The 16,880-nt window shown below is 45.0% G+C and overlaps 1 protein-coding gene across 1 annotated transcript; it reads right to left on the reverse strand.

Moving 5' to 3' along the window:
• Window positions 1–2,386: 2,386 nt before the first annotated feature.
• LOC111154295 (ST8 alpha-N-acetyl-neuraminide alpha-2,8-sialyltransferase 3) lies at window positions 2,387–10,596 on the reverse strand. The gene is made up of 4 exons (XM_022513801.1): window positions 10,319–10,596; window positions 8,809–8,931; window positions 5,773–6,330; window positions 2,387–3,213 (listed from the first exon to the last, which is right to left on the reverse strand). Exons 1-4 carry the CDS (start codon window positions 10,495–10,497, stop codon window positions 2,931–2,933), a joined length of 1,143 nt encoding a protein of 380 aa, XP_022369509.1. The 5' UTR covers window positions 10,498–10,596; the 3' UTR covers window positions 2,387–2,930.
• Window positions 10,597–16,880: the final 6,284 nt, after the last annotated feature.

A 16,880-nucleotide genomic window follows, 5' to 3' on the forward strand; every position in this document is an offset into this window, starting at 1 on the left:
CTGGAATTATAGGTCAAGGGTACAACGAACAAAAGGAACAACAGTAGAAGCTACCATATATTGAGCGCCTACTACATGCTGAGAACTGGGGTAGACGCTTTACCCACACTCGGGGTCTAATGTTTGCAACAGGAGGGATATAGGCTGTGCAGAAAGAATTTATAAAGTATGAGAATTGTGGTTAACCACTACGGCATGGCCCGAGGCTTTCTTCAGAGATCTTTGAAGAAAAGGGAAGGGTGGTCTTTTGGATCAGTTCCAGAAAGTCATGCCTGGAAACAGGATAAGCCTGATCTCTAAGCCCTCTGGTTCTGGGAAACCAGCCTGTTTCCTCAGTATTCTGAGTTCTTGTGAAAGCGACAGATGAAATGATGTTGGAAGATGGAAAAGTCCTCTCACTCTGATGTTAAGACGGAGCCAAGAGCAGCGTGAGATGTTAAACATCTTCCCGAACTTGAAAAGACAAAAAAAGCCCAAAACCAAAAAAAAAAACCAAAAACAAAACCCAAACAAAAAACCAAACCAAACCAAACCAAAACAACAACAACAAAACCCAAAAAAAACTGCAAACCAAAAATGGCATTATGATGAGGTCTACTTTAAAAGTACAATAAGCTGTTTTTAGGGATTCTGGTCTTTTTGCTCCTTCAATCTGCCTGGTTCAATGTGTCTACATATTTATATTTAGGGAAATCTAATGTGCACATTGGGAGTAAAACTCTAGAGTCAGGATCTGGACCATGTAACACTGGCATTTATATCACTTAGCTGTAACCAAATGAACTAAGTGCTTAGGAAGAGCCAACTAAACACTTCTGTCAGTTATCAATCTTGCAGTGATCCTAACAGAGCACAACACGGGCTCTGGAGTACTGTCCTCTTCACAGTGACAGGGAACAAACATGGGGGGGGGGTTTGATGCCCATCCAGTGATACCAGTGAATTTAAAAATGTTTTTTACTGTCTCCTCTTCCAATTTTTTCAGGTATTGAGCTGTGTTAATGTTTCCCATTTTGAAACATCCATTCCTCTTTTTCCTGTCTATTTGGATTGCTATTCATACAACATTTTAAGGTGTGTCCTGATTGGTAACACATTCGAACCTGTACAGTTTTTCTTTCACTAGTTACCATCTGGACCAATGGAAGCTGCTCTGATGAGCTTTCTGAAAAACATAAGAACAAGACAGCTGCCCTTTTGGACCAGGAGGCAGATGAGCCTAAGAATGATGTCTTTTCTTACTGTATGCGGTTTAACTTTGGGGATGATGATACCTTCCCAAAGAGGGACAGTGAGCTGATGACGAACTACAGCAATTATTTCAAACAGCATTTGTAACATTACAAGCAATCTAGAATGAGATTTCTGAAAAAGAACAAGCTACCCCACCCAGATGTATTACAAATGTGCTTGACTGGCATTTGGAAAGAAGAAAGAAACTCTTATTAAAATTTAACATCAACTTGGCCAGACTTTGGGCTGAACTGGAACAACAAAGTGCTGCTCAGTGAAAAGCCAGGGATGGGAGTGATGTGATTTCTACTTCTGAGGCGGATATAATAAAAGAAGAAAATGGCCAACTAATTCCTTCATGCCAGGGCTAGACAGCTCAAATTCCAAGGGTTATTTTGTATCAAATCCTCTTATTACCCAATGGTTTTTCCTTATGAAATGCTTAATTTTTAGATATATAGATTTAGACATACAGATTCCAGTAGGAAAAGGGAGTAGCCACAGTCTACAAGTGTCTTGCAGGGAACAACTAGTTCTGAGAGGTGCTGGTGGACACAAGGATGCTGAGCGTGACCTCACCTCAGCCTGTTCACATGGGACCTGTCCTGGTCAACTTCGAATCTTCTATTCTGTTCTAACCCTCCTGCATTTCAAAGACTCTGAAAGGGCACCAGGCTTACAAGGCTTTAGGGTACACGGGGATTCCATAACAACTTCTCAGCGTTCTTCCTTTTCCTCTATGTGTTCCAGGCTCTTAAGCTGACTCATTGCCTCTATGTTCTGAGAGAATTCCCGGCCCGGTGCTTGGGCTGAGACTGGGTGGCACCAGACTCAGGCTGGAATGTGCTTGCAGATGTGGCAATAGAATGATTTGCCGTAACGGCACTAATGTCAAGAGACGCAATGCCACCCACGACATGAATTTTCTTTATGATCGGGAAGGATGCACTGCTTTCTGTGCCACTCACCACGGAGGGACTGCTCTGTGGCGGAATGACTGCGCAGGCCAGTGAGAACTTCATAAGAGGCATATCTTATCAAAGTCATCCTAAGGGGATCCATCATGATTTCGTCAGTCAGTCATGAAACATCAAAGTTACCCAGAGCTTTGAACACATCCAACAAGTACAGATGTAACACATACAGGCAAAGCTAATTTAATAGGATTCCTAGCAAATTATTAAACTCCACAGTGGTGGGGCAGGTGGAGGGTTGTAGGGAAAGAGATGGAGAACAACAGTGAGAAAGAGAGTGAGAGATGAGCTATGCAAACGATTCTTTTGTTTGTTTGTTTCCATTTTGAAGAGTCCGATCCCACCCAGGCAAAGCTGAAATCCTGCCCAAACTATGAGGCCCATATCTCAAAGCTGCGGGAACTATAGCTCTCATCCTCATAAAAAACGGGAGGCCATTTATTATCAAAATACAAACACGAAAATACTTCAGACTGTTTCATTAGCAGCATAGTTCCAAATGCAACATTCCCTTTATCAATCAAGTTTAAATCATGTGGCTTCAACTCATTTGTCTTGCCAAGACCCTTAAAAGAGCAGTGCAAAAGGAGGGAGAGACGACATCTTTCCTTTTCAATGGCAGACAATCTTTATAAGGAAATCTCTAGGGTTCTATTCTGAAGACTATTCCATTTGATTTGGGGCACTTTTTAAATGGCCATTTGGCACTTTCTGTTCCAAGTCTTAGGCACAATGTGACAGAGTTAGCTTGGTGAGCCCCTCCCCATGCATTCGGTACAGCAGCTGGAACTCGGCAGGCAGCTGGTGGGACTCCTGCCACTTGGTGGTAAATTTGGTTCCTTTTTTGTCATAGTAATGGTATGGAAGATCTTCCCTTGTGTTGGGGTCAAATCCAAAAGGCCAAAATCCATACAAGTGGATCTCTTCACATATTGCTGATGCCAGGGTGTACATAAGAATGCCTGTGCTCAGCCGTTTGGGTGACAAATGTTTGTTTTTCCAGTACCTGCGGAATAATAAGTACATGTGGTTTCAGAGGCCAGTGTTGGTTCCACTCCGAGAAGGTCACTGTGACTGGGCTGGGAGGTGGATTTGTATATGGAACTTAAATAGTCCTTGCCTTTTTCTCCTCCCCCAGAAATAGTACCAGCCTTGAGTCTGTCTTTTAGACCACAGAACAACTCGGGGCAGGACTGGCTATATAACTTGTGAGACCCAGGGCAAACCACTGAGAATTTCAAGAGGGCGGTAGCTGAGCATTAAACCAGGCCCCGGAGCCTCCTGAGCACAAGCTTCTGTGTGACCATATAGGCCGTTCATGTTCCATGCCAGCCCTTTCCCCTGGCTGTCCTCAGGAGTGGTGGCTCTGCCTCAGTGGTGACAGCTCAGAAGGCCAGCACTGAGAATGACTCTGCTTCTCATACACAAAGGGCCCTTGGAAGTGGGGAGGAGGTTGTTTAATCTAAGGGCACCTCCTGTGTCACTTTCTTCTCCAAATCTAGAGACTAAATCCTTCTTCTTTGGTCTAGAAAGAGTGTGGGGACTTATTTTTCTGTACCTTCTTATAAAAAGTCACGTTCCCTGTTCTGTTGTTGTCTAGCTAGATGGTCCTGAGCCCTCCTTTAGCATGGCAGGGCCTAAGAAAAGTACTTGAACCCTTTCTGAATTAAAAAAAAAATGCTGAATTATGGCTATTTTTCCTTCCATATTTAGACAGTAGTTTGAAGCTTCCTGCCTATACCACCACATATTTGAGACCACAGGGAGTGTGTGTGTGTGTGTGTGTGTGTGTGTGTGTGTGTGTGTGTATCATTGACTATGCAGCAAAATGAAACTATTAATGAGTCAGGTTTCTATGGACTGTATTTCCTTCGAGTTTTCATTGAACCAATGTGTTTGGTTCAAGCCTGAGTGGCTGTGAAGCATTACAGCTAACTCCACAGCCTTTTGGGAAAGCTGGGGACAGGGTAGGGCACACCAGGCCCATTTCCTGAAGTTTCTAAGCACGTGTAGTTCCTTCTTTACTACTGAAAAGTTTCACACACAGATCACTCCCCATTCCAGTTGAAATTTAGAAGTTTAGTCTCAATCTTCTTACCTAAGGAGTGAGAATGACTTCTGATGATTCTTTTGGTATAGCTGAACTTAACTACAGCAAGAGGGGAGCAAAACGAGGAGGTCAAAAGACCACAGGAGGAGAGGTTAACAGGAAGCCTGGCTTCAAATTCTGTTTTTGCCCATTTTGGGCAGTGACCTGTTGTAAATAACTCCTTTTCTTTGTATCTCAGTTAACTCATCTTTAAACTTAGGAGTTGGCCTATATTACCTCTCAAAAAGATGACCATACATCCCAGGAAGTTAGGATAGACCCAAATTATGTTTGTTATCCTGCTGTAATTATTAATAGCACCTTCTTTCTCTCAAAGACAAAATTCCAGTTTGGGCTGCACATTATGGTCCTAACCCTACCTGTTAGACACATACCACTTTATTAGATGATGATTCGTTCTTCTGTGAGAGGTCAACTAAACAGATCTTATGTTTGGGAGGTCTTAGAGTACTACAGGATGGGGACAAAAGTCTTTGAATTCCCTGGCTGCCAGTCCCCCCAGAACCCACTTTAACTTGTAGGATGATCTGGACAGTATGTTAGGACATGGAGGCTACTTACACAGGGAATATTAGGATTGAGGTAGTTTCCCCAGATGGTTTAAAGGAAAATGAGTCTTACAATTAATTTTACTTTATAAAATGCCCTGGATTAGTGGCTCCCAATTCTGACTATATATTAGAATCATCTGGGGAGTTATTAAGGAAAACGGGTACCTGGGCCCTTCCCCTCCTACCTCCAGATAAATTACATTAGAATCCCTTGAACTAGAGCCCAGGCAACAGTATTTTTTTTTTTTTAAGTTCTCCAGGTGATTCTAGTGTACAGCCAGAGTTAAGACTCATCAGAAGAGATGAAAATATTGTCTTTCTGGTCAATCTCTCTATCAAATTATAAGGGATAACAACAAGCTCATAAAATACCCTTCACATGTTTTGGCACTGAAATCCCAAATGATAAAGGCCGATTATACAATTTATGATCTACCTAGGTGGTTTTCTAATCTTGGACATTGACAAAACTCCCAAATATCAAATAAAAAGAGGCATTTTAAGTCAATTGCTTTTTTTTCTTTTTTTTAGAAAACTGCTTGGTTTGCCTTATTTCGCTGTTGACATTATGGGGACCTAGCCATCCATTTGAAGAAAATTCTTGATTTTGGGGGATTTCTATGACTACCTGTTAGGCTTACCACCAAGGGGGGAGACAGGGAATAGAGAGGGGAGGCTGATGAAACACCAATCCCCCCATTTGGCACTCTGTTACCAGCTGGGGGTAGAAGATTGCACTTCTTACCTAGAATGATTCATTCTTTCTTTACAAAAACGTAAGAGTTTGCCCTAAAGTGCTAAGCTAACCACAAGTAACTAACCGGATACCTCCCACCCCCAAGAGATTACAATATTCATTTGCCATCTGGTGGGGTAAGACTTAAAGGCAATAAAATATACACACCTGTTGACATGTTGCATTATATTTCCAGGCCAAGCCAATTGGACCTTTAACTGACCTCTGTGTTCAACAAAAAAGTCAACTAATGTCCTGGTAACAGTTGCTGAAGTATGGAAGAAAAACGCAGGGATCCAAAGAATGGCCCCATCAAGCTTTTTTAAACTGAGGAAAAAGTTGTTACGGTCCTGAATGGTCAAAAGATTGTTGTAATATTTTTCCAGAATGCTGGGGTTGAAGGTGGTAAGGTTGGTTTTCCTTCCAACATCTCTTTGGAAAGCCTCCGTAGGGGCGAAATTGCAACGGAAAACAAAATCTGACTTATCTATTTCTTGTCCACACCGGCTCCCTGTCAGGATCCCACTATTTCCAACCACAGCACAAATATTAAAATGCTTATTCACAATGGGTGACACGTCTGGAAGCAGTGATCGGAAGTTATTGCTAATAGAGAAAACATATTTATGGCTGGAATAATCATAGTGCATCAGTTGTCCGATCCGAACACTATTCTTGGTCAAAGAAAAATTTTTTATTACATCGACATGCTGAAGAATTTCTTGCCTAAAATGAAAAGAAATTCATTAAATGCATCCCATTCAAAAGAATTGATTTTGCATCTTATGTCTTACGCTGCCATTTCATTCAGACAAGAATCGTAAGTACATTGTATCCAAGAAAGATTATACATTCATTGTAATTGTGGTTGTTAGGGGAAGGACTGCTTCAGAATGTACAGACGTGCTAATTTCTCAGTCAAGTTCTGGATATAATCCTTCAATCCTTGTAAATGTTCTAACTCACAGTTTTAGATGCCATTCTGTGGTTTTCTGTCCTACATGAAAAGTGTATTTGATCGGGGGGGGTGGGGTGGGGGCCATAGGCTGAACTGTGTCAGAAAATACAGGGAGACAATTTACACAGGCTCCAAAGAGCTCACATTAACGTACAAACATTAGTGACTTAGAGTTTGTAACTAGGGACTACTTGTTTGCTATTGGACTGCAGTGTTCGAGGAATATCAGATATCACTGGTGTCCAAATAAGAGCCAAATAGATATGAGTCACTATAGTACTATCTATTATTACAATATGGAAGTGGTAGTATCAGTGAGTGTAGCTGAATATTTAATAGAAGTGAGATGATAATCTCATTAAGGTCCTTTGAATAATGAAACAAGAACAGTTTCCTACTTGATTATATAGAAACACTATTTAGTTGGAGTAACTTAATCCTTAGAAAAAAAGGCCATGGTAAACCCTGAAAATGTATGCATAGAGGATATGCATAGAGGATAAACAAGGCAAGGGTGATACTCAGCACTAGTTTCAGGTTGCTTTCATGTTGAGCTTTAGGTAAAATTAAGCATTTCCTCTTAGTTTCAGCTATTTAAAATATTTAAGAGACCAGTAACATGTTACTTTGCTACTAATTCTACAAAATCACACTGTGAATTTCCAGTGGTTTTTTTTTTCCCTAAAAAATAGCAGGATTGAAACTAAATGTGTGTATCATCACTTAACCTGGAATTTTATTTTTAAAAATTACATGTTTGTCAAAGTATAAAGCCACATAAGCTGAAAGCTTTAATCTAAAACTTCCAAAGTTACCTATGTTGTCTTTACAAACTATTCTTTGCCTACTATAAAAGTAAAGTAAATCTAAAAGGATACTGGGAAAAGTAAAGACTTCCTAATAAGTGGATTGAAAGGAAGGAGGTTTTGAGAAGGAAATATCGTTCTGACTGGTCATTTGGGTCACATGGCCTAGTGTAAGAAGAAAATTTTTATTCAGTTAGGAAGATGTTTTAAGGGAAAGTAAAATGTGTACTATCATTAAAGTTTTCAGGGTTGTCTATAAAATTAATATTGGACTAAAACCCCAATATTTTAAAGGAAAGCCACTTCTTTGGTTTTCATATTAATCATTGCCATGGAGTAATTTCTAATTAAACAGTTCTAAAAATTTTAATACTAATCACATGGCTATATCAGCTTTTCTAGTAAACCATATTTTCATGACACCTTAGATATCTAGTGACTTTGTTTCAATTCTGTCATTAGCTTAAAATAAAAACAAGTGTGGTAACTACAAATGCTAAGACCAAACACAACCCTATAAATGAGTGGTAAAATGAGTTTCTGTAAAATAAGTATTCACACCCCTAATGAATACACTAGATGGCTCACATTCCATTTAGCAGCATAATAATCCCACCAAGAAGGAAGGCGTAATGACTTATCTGGGGTTGTGCAGAGGAGACCAGAAATCACTCAGGATAATAAATTTGAATAAATCTCATCCTTCTTCCCCACCTCTCTCTCTCTCTCTCTCTCTCTCTCTCTCACACACACACACACACCCCACAACATACATACACGTAAACTCCCTCATGTATAAATGAGGCTGTTACAAGACAACCTATAAAAATGATGTTAGATAGCTTTTACAATATGTTAAAGCCTGTAAAGGTTTAATGAAAACAAACAGGGAAACCAAAACAAAACCGAACTTCGATACCTGCATATATTTGGGCCAAGATTTTCACTAGTAATTGATAGGGACGGATTATAGTATTTGCTGTGTATTTCTGGGTGAGGCAATTCTATTTTATTTCATTTTTAATTTTTTTTTTTCTCAGAAGGAGACTGAAATGTATTGTTGGGTGGTCTTGAGGCAATTAACTTTTTAATTTATTTTTAATTAATTTACTTTTTTTAGTAGATGGCTTTGGCAGTATTACCCGTGCATGTTAACTATAAATTATTGTGTTCAATTAAGGCCAGGTTAGGGGGGATATTGGAAATATCTTTTTCTCCTACATTCAACTGGTCTTCTTGATGTTTTCTTTTTATGAGGGGACACTACATACATAATAAAGGGTTACCAACCTGCCTTTGAGCAGTCAGGCCAAGAAGACAATGCAAATAACACCTCGGGGTGAGGGATAGATTTTTGTTGTTTTGGATCATTTTGTTTTGTTTTGTTTTTTGAACTCCAGAATTCAAAAACACCTTTCGGATAGTTTCCCCCTATCCTACCTTTGATGTAAAAACGCTGTCCGATTAAATGTCCACTTAGAAGGTTTCTCTTGGAGTTCGTGGGTCAGAGAATTCGTAATGGGCACAAATGACGGATCTAGAAACTTCAGCGCAAATTGTGACCTGGAGAGGAGCATGAGTACACAGACAAACGTGCTGGCCTTAGCTGGGGGAAGCAAGGTAGCCATTAAAGCCCAGGCGGCTGGGGGCTGGAGAGGGACACCTGGTACACGCACTGGTTCCATCCCGCCTGAGGCTCTCTCATTTGGTCCACTCTCCGCTCCCACGCACACCCAGGGGGGAAAGAAAACTAGGGAAATCCGCCTCCATTGTCCATCCCTCCGGGTGCGGGAGAGACCATAAAATGGCCGTCTCGCGGAGAGCAGGGGCGGGAGCCCGACGCACTGCTGGAGAATGATGCGCCCTGAGGACTAGGGAGTCAGCACCGCGGACAGCGGCCGCGCCTCCGCTGTCCGACCCGCGACGCCCTGGCTGTCCTGGCGAATTGATTTTTGGAGAAAGGGCAGAGGAAACCGGAGACCCAAGGGAAGACTGGGGAGGGCTCCTGCCTTAACCTCTTACTTCCCGAGCCCAGTCTGACTTCACTCCTTGTCCTCTGGCTGGGGACCCCTGGAGGCCGCAGGCCAGCTCCACTCTTCAGCCCAGGGGGGGCTTCTCTAGGTTCCGCACCTCTGGCCCGCTTGGACCACAGGTTGCAGATAGTACACCTGCCCCTCAGGAGGTCCTCCTGGGAGAGCTCCTAAGGGTCACTGGTAGAGGCAGCGGTTCTCGATGAGTTGCGCCAAGCTGAGCCGTGCGCTTTCCCAGTCCAGCCCCTTGCCCGGAGGTGAGCTGGACTAGGGGCGAGGGTAGGCGGCCCTTAGGAGGCTCGCTTCCCGCAGAGGGCGGAGGAATTGCAGAAATCCCGGAAAGGGGGGGTGGGGACGGCGGGAAGCGGTGGTGGCAGCAGGGGGAAAGGATCGAGGTAAAATACCCCAGGGGCTTCAGGAGAATAGACCCGCGCATCATTTGATGGGGTGGGGCGTGGGGGAGAGGAGTGAGGACAGCGCAAGGGGAATCCAGCGCCTGCGCCATTAAATCGGCCCTGGACCGCCCGGAGTCCGGCCGCGGAGTCCGCAGACGCTGCAAGGGGTAGGCGCTCACCTCACGCACGTCCATCTCCGGGTTCAGCGCCCCCTCCCACCCGCCCCCCACATCGCCTCTCCCTCCATCATCATTCTCCTTAAACCCTTCCCCATTTTTGAAATGGGGGAAGGGATGACGAGGAAGAATACGAGAAATGCAATCACATCAATTAGGACAACGGCTTTTAGGGGCTTTGGCTTAAAAAGAAATAAAGGTGAGGGGGAAGGGAGAATCAGAGAGAGGAGTGGAACGACCACGCAATTATCTTGCCCAAAGTGTCTGGGAGAAGCCAAAACACCCCTTCTTACCCACCACCCCCATAAGCCAGATACCCGAGGGCGCTCAAATAGAGGCCCGCACTCACCGGAATCCCGCGTGGAACATGTACATTCGGGGCGCCCCTGGGTTGGCGTACTTGGGAGTGGTGAAGATGTTCTCCTTTTTCAGGGACACGTAGCTGATGAGCGATAAAATCAGCAGGGCGACGCTGAGCATGACCAGTCCCAGCACACTGGCGACCCGGGCCATTTTGCAATTTCTCATCCCGGGCTGGGCTGGGATCAGGGGAAGGAGGGAAATCGGTCCATTGAGCGGCCAGCAGCTCGCTGGCGTGTCAGTGTGTGTGAGTGTGTGTGTGTTCGCGCGCGCGTGTCAGCGTGTGTGGCGGGGGAGGGGGACCGGGCAGGGGAGCCGCGGAGGCCCAGGGGGGATGATGGGGAAGGGCAGGAGCCCTAGAGAGAAGCCGACCCCCAAGGCAGGGCAGAGCGGGGCCAGAAGGCTGGGCAGGAAGATGGAGGGTCTGCGCGGCGGCGTGGCGAACGAGCGCGCTGTGCGTCCCCGGCAGCCTGCTCAGGCTCCCCCGCGCGTTTCCAGCGAGGCTGCCATCTCCTCCGCCTCCTGTAAGATAAATGTGATTGGAATAATGTTACAGTTCGATCTAAGCACAGGATTTAATTAATGAACTCTAATCTCCCAAATAAGCGGGGGGAGGGCCAGAGATGGAGGAGGGGCTCCCCGGGCGAGGGTTCGCGCGAGGAGGTGCCCGGGGCGAGACAGAAGCCCAAACTTGGCTCAACGGACCGTTCATTACTTTATAAATACATTACAGGATAGGGTGATCAACCACTGGGCTTGCTCACGGAGATTCTACACCAGCTGCGTGCTTCTCCTAGAGGCAGAGAGAGTGGTTTTAGGAAGACAGACCTTTAAAAGCTTCTCTCCTCACCACTGAGGCACCGCCCTGGGCCCCACGGGGTAGCACGTGCCACAGCAAGCCAGCACCGCAGCCAAGAAGCCCTAACAGCTCCTGGGCCAGCCTGCCTTGTCAGCCCTTAAAACCTCCCCAGAATTTTCCAGACTCTCTCCCCTATCCACTTCGAATGCCCACCACATACATTGTTTCTCACTAAAGAGTGGGTAGTGCCTAGCACAGTTGTGAGGTAAGCTGTGAGTGTGGAGGGCCTGGATTCTCCTTCCCTGTCCTTGTCCCAGCTCATAGCAAGTTGTTAGCTGGGCGGTGGCCCTGAGTGCACCAGGCCTGGAGCAATTCTCCCTGATTTCACTGTACACTGGCCACTTTCCTGACCTGTTCCTGGGACCAGAACTTGGGGATGGGCCACCTAACTTAGCCCTGTGTGGCCCAGAAGCTGAAGGCATTACAAACTTTAGAAATGCACAGAACTCTCTTTGGAAGGAGCCGGAGAACCAGGCTGCCTCTGAGGGCGGATGGAAAGCTCACTGCCTAATGCTTTGTATTGCTTGACCTTCATCTTGTTTCAGAATATTCGTATGTGGCCTGTGCTAGCACCTATTGGAAATAAAAATTAATAACGTTTCAGGCAGGCTGCTGGATTCTCAGAGGCAACCCGCATGTTTCTTGAGTTCTGTTGTTTGCAATTAGCTTGTGGCTTTTTCTACCCTAGTCTTTTCTTGGCCTTGTCCTCCCAATACTGGTCCTTAAGCACTAATGAGACATTGGCCTCTGAGAACCTTTTCCAATAAAGCAAACTGATCCTTTCCAAGGTGGTTGTGATTTATTTCTCTCCCGAACTTCTTATCTTACGGACTTCGGGAGACCTGAGGTTATGGTCTTTCCGTGGACCTCAAATTCCTCAAAGGAGTGAACTGCGGGATTGTGAACTTCTAAAAGGCCAGGGCCATATCTTCTTCCTCACTGTTTGCACATACTGCCCAGCAACTGTCCCATGTAGGGGACACACTTACAAAATGTTTGAGAACTGAATGAGGTCCCTTGTAAAAAACATCTGTCTGGTGATGGGCAGCGGCATGCAGAATGCAAATGTCTATTTTCAATGAATGACGAAGGGAGTCATTCATTTTGCACCCACTGAGGGCATTTTATACTCAAATCTAAGAATGTGAACCGGAATGGGTGGCTCAGTTGGTGAAGTATCCAAATTTTTATTTTGCTCAGGGTGTGATCTTGGGGTCGTAGATGGAGCCCTGCATTGGGCTCCTTGCTAGACATGGATTCTCTCATGCTGGGGATTTCCTCTCTCCCTCTCTCTCTGTCCCTGCCCCCACCACCCACCCATCCACTACACCTGCATGCTCTCTTAAAAAAAAAAAAAATTAAAATGTGGGCCAAGAGGACACAAATCATCTTTTTCTCATGGGACTTTTGTTATTTAAAAAGTGTTAGAAAAGGCTTGCATATCTGTATATGATGAATACTTGAGTCCTATTTTTGAATAGTAACTATAGTTTCTTTTAAAGAGAAGGTCATATGAATACAGTGCAAAATGCTAAAAGGAGTAAGAGCGTCCCTTTGAGAACTGTCTAGGAATCCCATGTACTGGAAAAACTCTCCCTGAACACGAAAGCAGGGCACATGGCATGGAGCTCAGAGTAATGGTTACACGTTCAGGCTCTGGAGCCAATGATCTTGACTTCAAAAGCTGGCTCTGGCACCCACAGCTCTGTGACCTGGGCTAAGTTATCAGCCTCTTTGTGTTCCAGGCTCCTCAGAGGCAGAAGGAGAATAAAAACCTTCCGGGAGTTTGGGAAAGATGATGCAGGGCATGTGAAGGCCTTGGCAGAGCTCCGGGCCTGTATTTAGCTGTTACTAAATATGAGCTGCACAGCGTGGGCAGTGTCTTTCTCTGACCCCATAAATGACCCACTACAGAATGCATGGGAAGGGACGTACTTGGTGAGGCATCTTCCTACAGAAAATGGCAGAGATCAAGAAGCTCCTTGGTTCTCTTTTTTAAAAGAATGTAGTAGGCTTTCCTGGGACTTAGAATACCAGACTCATTCTGCCTGGATTTAAAAGTTGATAGATTGCTTATGTTTCGAATACCTTTGTGAACCTTCTAAAGAAAGTCCTAGTAGGATGATTCCCATATTGCATATGGGTCACTGAAAGTCGTATGATGTAAAGGAACCAAATTAGCCAGAAAATAAGCCAGTGGACAGGAATCCTGTGCTAGGCCTAAAGGTGGAAATGGCGATTACCAGAGGGAAAAATCCTGGGGATGGTGCTTCCCAGAGCAACTGCAGTACTGGGTATAGGATTTTTTCCAAGCCCGGCTTGATAGCTACTTAGTAAATTAAAAAAATAATTAGGACATTTCTGCAGAATAACACTTAACAAATTTCATTAGGAATGAAACCTGTATGGGAGAATAGGAGAGTGTGAACAAGAAATACAGAGAGGAAAGACCCCTCTGACTTAGGTTTTTCTCGGGGAGCTGTTATTTTCGGCACAAGTGCTTCCCTCTCTCACCTCCGTGACCGCCTACCTTTTGCAAACATGGCTCTGGGAACCTGTCCGGCTCCTCACAAACTCATACCTACCAACAGTAGCTTCCAGGCTTTTTGGATGGGAAAGCTGGGAAGGAAGTCTTTCCTTAGGGAGAGCTTCATGCAGGAACCCTGGGGTGGCGCCGTCCGTTGAGCATCTGACTCTTGGTTTCAGCTGAAGTCGTGATCTCAGGGTCGCGAGATTGAGCCTCATATTGGGCTCTGTGCCCAGCACAGAGTCTGCAGGAGATTCTTTCCCTCTCCCTCTGCACCTCCTGCTTGTGTTCTCTCTAAAAATAAGTAAATAAAACTGTAAAAAAAAAAAAAAAAAGAGTGAGCTTCATTCAGTTATTCAGCTCGGTGCAAATTTTCTTTCATCCGTTCATCAAATAAAATGTATGGTTATCAGACACCTTGCTGGACAGATAAAGGGTAGCAAAATTATCCTCGCCCTCCTAATGCTTATGGTCTTGTGGGAGAGAGGTGCAAGCATCAGCAAGCAGGCGCCCGGCAGCCCCGGCCAGCAGGCACAGTGACAGTGCTGGGGGGAGGTCAGCAATAGAGGGCTGATGGGAGAACCAGGCAACAGACTGTGACAGGTTGGCAGAGTTCCTCACAGAGGACAACATCTGAACTGGGTTGTAAAATATGAGTGGGATTCATTAGGTAAAGAGGTTAAAAAGGACATTCTAGGGAGCGCCTGGGTAGCTCAGTGGGTTAGGCCTCTGCCTTCGGCTCAGGTCATGATCCCAGGGTCCTGGGATCGAGCCCCGAGTCAGGCTCTCTGCTCAGCGGGGAACCTGCTTCCCTCTCTCTCTCTCTCTGCCTGCTTCTCTGACTACTTGTGATCTTTCTCTCTCTGTGTGTCAAATAAATAATTTTTTTTAAAAAAGGACATTCTAAGTAGGGGAGAGGAGGAGGCAGGGAAGATTACAATGGGCTTGAGGAATGCCAAGACATAATGAGGTGACAGAAAAAAAAAAAAAGCGCCTAGAAAGGGAGCGAGGACCAGACTGTGAAGGGTCCTGGTAGTCCTGGTTTGGAAGGTGATAAGAAGCTGGCTGTGTCCTTGGCAGCTCTGCTCCCAACCCGCCCAACATTTAAAAGAGGAATGGCTCATTCTGATTTGCACCGAGTGGATAGAGGAGCTGCTGGAGGCAGGCCCATGGGGAGATGGAAACAGCAGCTGTTCAGGTGGACATCAGCTGGCGTGTCCTCTTCATGTGCAAGGAGCACCAGGGCACCTTAATTTATCAATGAACCAACTGACCAGTTTCTGTTCAGAGGTCCTCAGTCCTGAGTACGGCACCAGGGAGTTGACTTTTAGAAGGGCCAGTGACCCTCCTAGATGACATGGAGACCATAGTCCGGGGAGCTCAGGGACAGTCCACTGGGAAACCACTCTGGCCACACGTGACTGGAGTTCTTCCAGCACATATTGCCTGACTTAGTTTCTAATAGGTCTAACAGTGGCCACAGGAGGAAAAGACTTTGGGACTCTGGGGGGTTTTGACCTCCTATTTTTCCATGGAAGATATTTCATGAGCTCAGAGGTGGGAAAGCCATTGTAGACAAAGAAAGCTTCCCAGAAGCCCTCAGATGGGACTGGAACTAGAAAAGATGCATGGAAGTTTCTGGAGGCAGAAATGGTAGCAGAGGTCAGGGCAGGCAGGGGCAACCAGGCTGAACAAAGATGTGGAGGCAGAAGAGAGATAGGCATTTCGGGACCAGCAAGTAGATAGGCCCACTTGGAATAAAGTGAAAACAGCCAAGATGTAGAGAGCAGTCATTATGTGCCAGGAGCCTTTTATACATAATCTGCAATCTTTACCCCAGTCTGTTAGACAGGAAGGTAGAATTATTTTCACTTCATACCCGAAGACACTGATGTTAATGATTTTGTTCAGGGTAAAGCCTTTTTGACTCTAAAGCCTACCCTTTCTGCTATTCCATATGCTTGTCAGTGGTTCCTGAGACAGAGCTGGAGATGTGTGCTGCCCTGGGAAATTTGAAAGCATCATCTTTTGAGAGTGAGAATCAGTTAAAACTGATGAGGAGGAGGAGAAAAAGAGGAGGAGGAAGATGATGTCATATAACATTTATTGCGCATCTACTATGTGTTGGGTATTGTGCTACACATTTTAACAACTGATCTCGTTTCCTCTATTCCACCCCTCGGAGGGTTGGCCAGCATTTCAAGAATAAAGAAACTGAGGCTCAGAGAGGTTAAGTAGGTTGTGTCTGAGGCCACACAACTATTGTGTTCCAGAAGAGGATTTGGCTCCGGTGGGTTCCAGGGCTCAGATGAAGAGGGGCTTTGACTTCCTCTCTTGGTCACTGTGTCTCAGGGTTACTGATGAAGAGAGTCCATAGCCGTGTTGAAAAAGCTATTTACTTGTAAGAGTGGAGGGCCAGGGGCAGCCAAAGAAAAACCAGATGGATTCATCTGAAGCCCGGTGGCCTGCTCTGGGGCCAAAGGAAGCTTGGGCAAGGCTGGTGCCTGGGTCTAGAGGGCCAGCCATCCTGTGCAGTCAGCCAAGAGACAGCATCTCCCTTTCATTGCCTTCTTTAGGGTCAGCACGACACTCAACCCAGCTGATGTTCCGGGTGGGAAGAAGGCAGGAAACCTCTCTGCCCGGGAGAAGTTTGGTCTCCAGCACAGGTTGTAGAGAAAGATCGTACACTGGGACGGGAATGGATGAGTTGTCTTACCTAGTGAAGAGACCATGTTTAAAGAACTTAATTGTATCAAGCTAGGTCAATGATAAGGCATGCACACAGTACAAACTATAAAGCACAGGAGAGAGGCACCGGGAACACTGAGACTCCTCCAACCCTGTCTCCTTAGAGACAGTCACTGCTGCCACCCGGAGATGCGCTACACATTCACGGGCATGGGAGTATTAATTTTTAAAACATAATTGTTGAGACCAGTTTAAAATGATATTTATTTTAAGGTTTTTGTCTGTGTCTTTACAAAAGACATTTTGCATAAAATTTTAACACTTCAGATGTTTGCAATGATTACATTTTCTAGAAGCTGAGGAATTACTCATTTATGCCTACAGAAGAATGCTTCTCTTAAGGCTCAGTGGAGCGTCTCTATGTGAAAGGAATACAAGAACTTCAAATAGCCCTTTCTTCATTGAATAAATAAAATA

The sequence above is a fragment of the Enhydra lutris genome, unplaced genomic scaffold (genome assembly GCF_002288905.1).
Source record: "Enhydra lutris kenyoni isolate GAN:26980312 unplaced genomic scaffold, ASM228890v2 scaffoldscaffold36, whole genome shotgun sequence".
Lineage (NCBI taxonomy): Eukaryota > Metazoa > Chordata > Mammalia > Carnivora > Mustelidae > Enhydra > Enhydra lutris.

Coding starts and splice junctions, on each gene's coding strand:
- LOC111154295 (XM_022513801.1), bottom strand. CDS start 10,497: ATGAGAAATTGCAAAATGGCCCGGGTCGCCAGTGTGCTGGGACTGGTC. Junction 8,932..10,318: donor ATGTTCCACGCGGGATTCCG/GTGAGTGCGGGC, acceptor GCTCCTCTCCAG/GTCACAATTTGCGCTGAAGT. Junction 3,214..5,772: donor ATAATGCAACATGTCAACAG/GTGTGTATATTT, acceptor ATTATTCCGCAG/GTACTGGAAAAACAAACATT.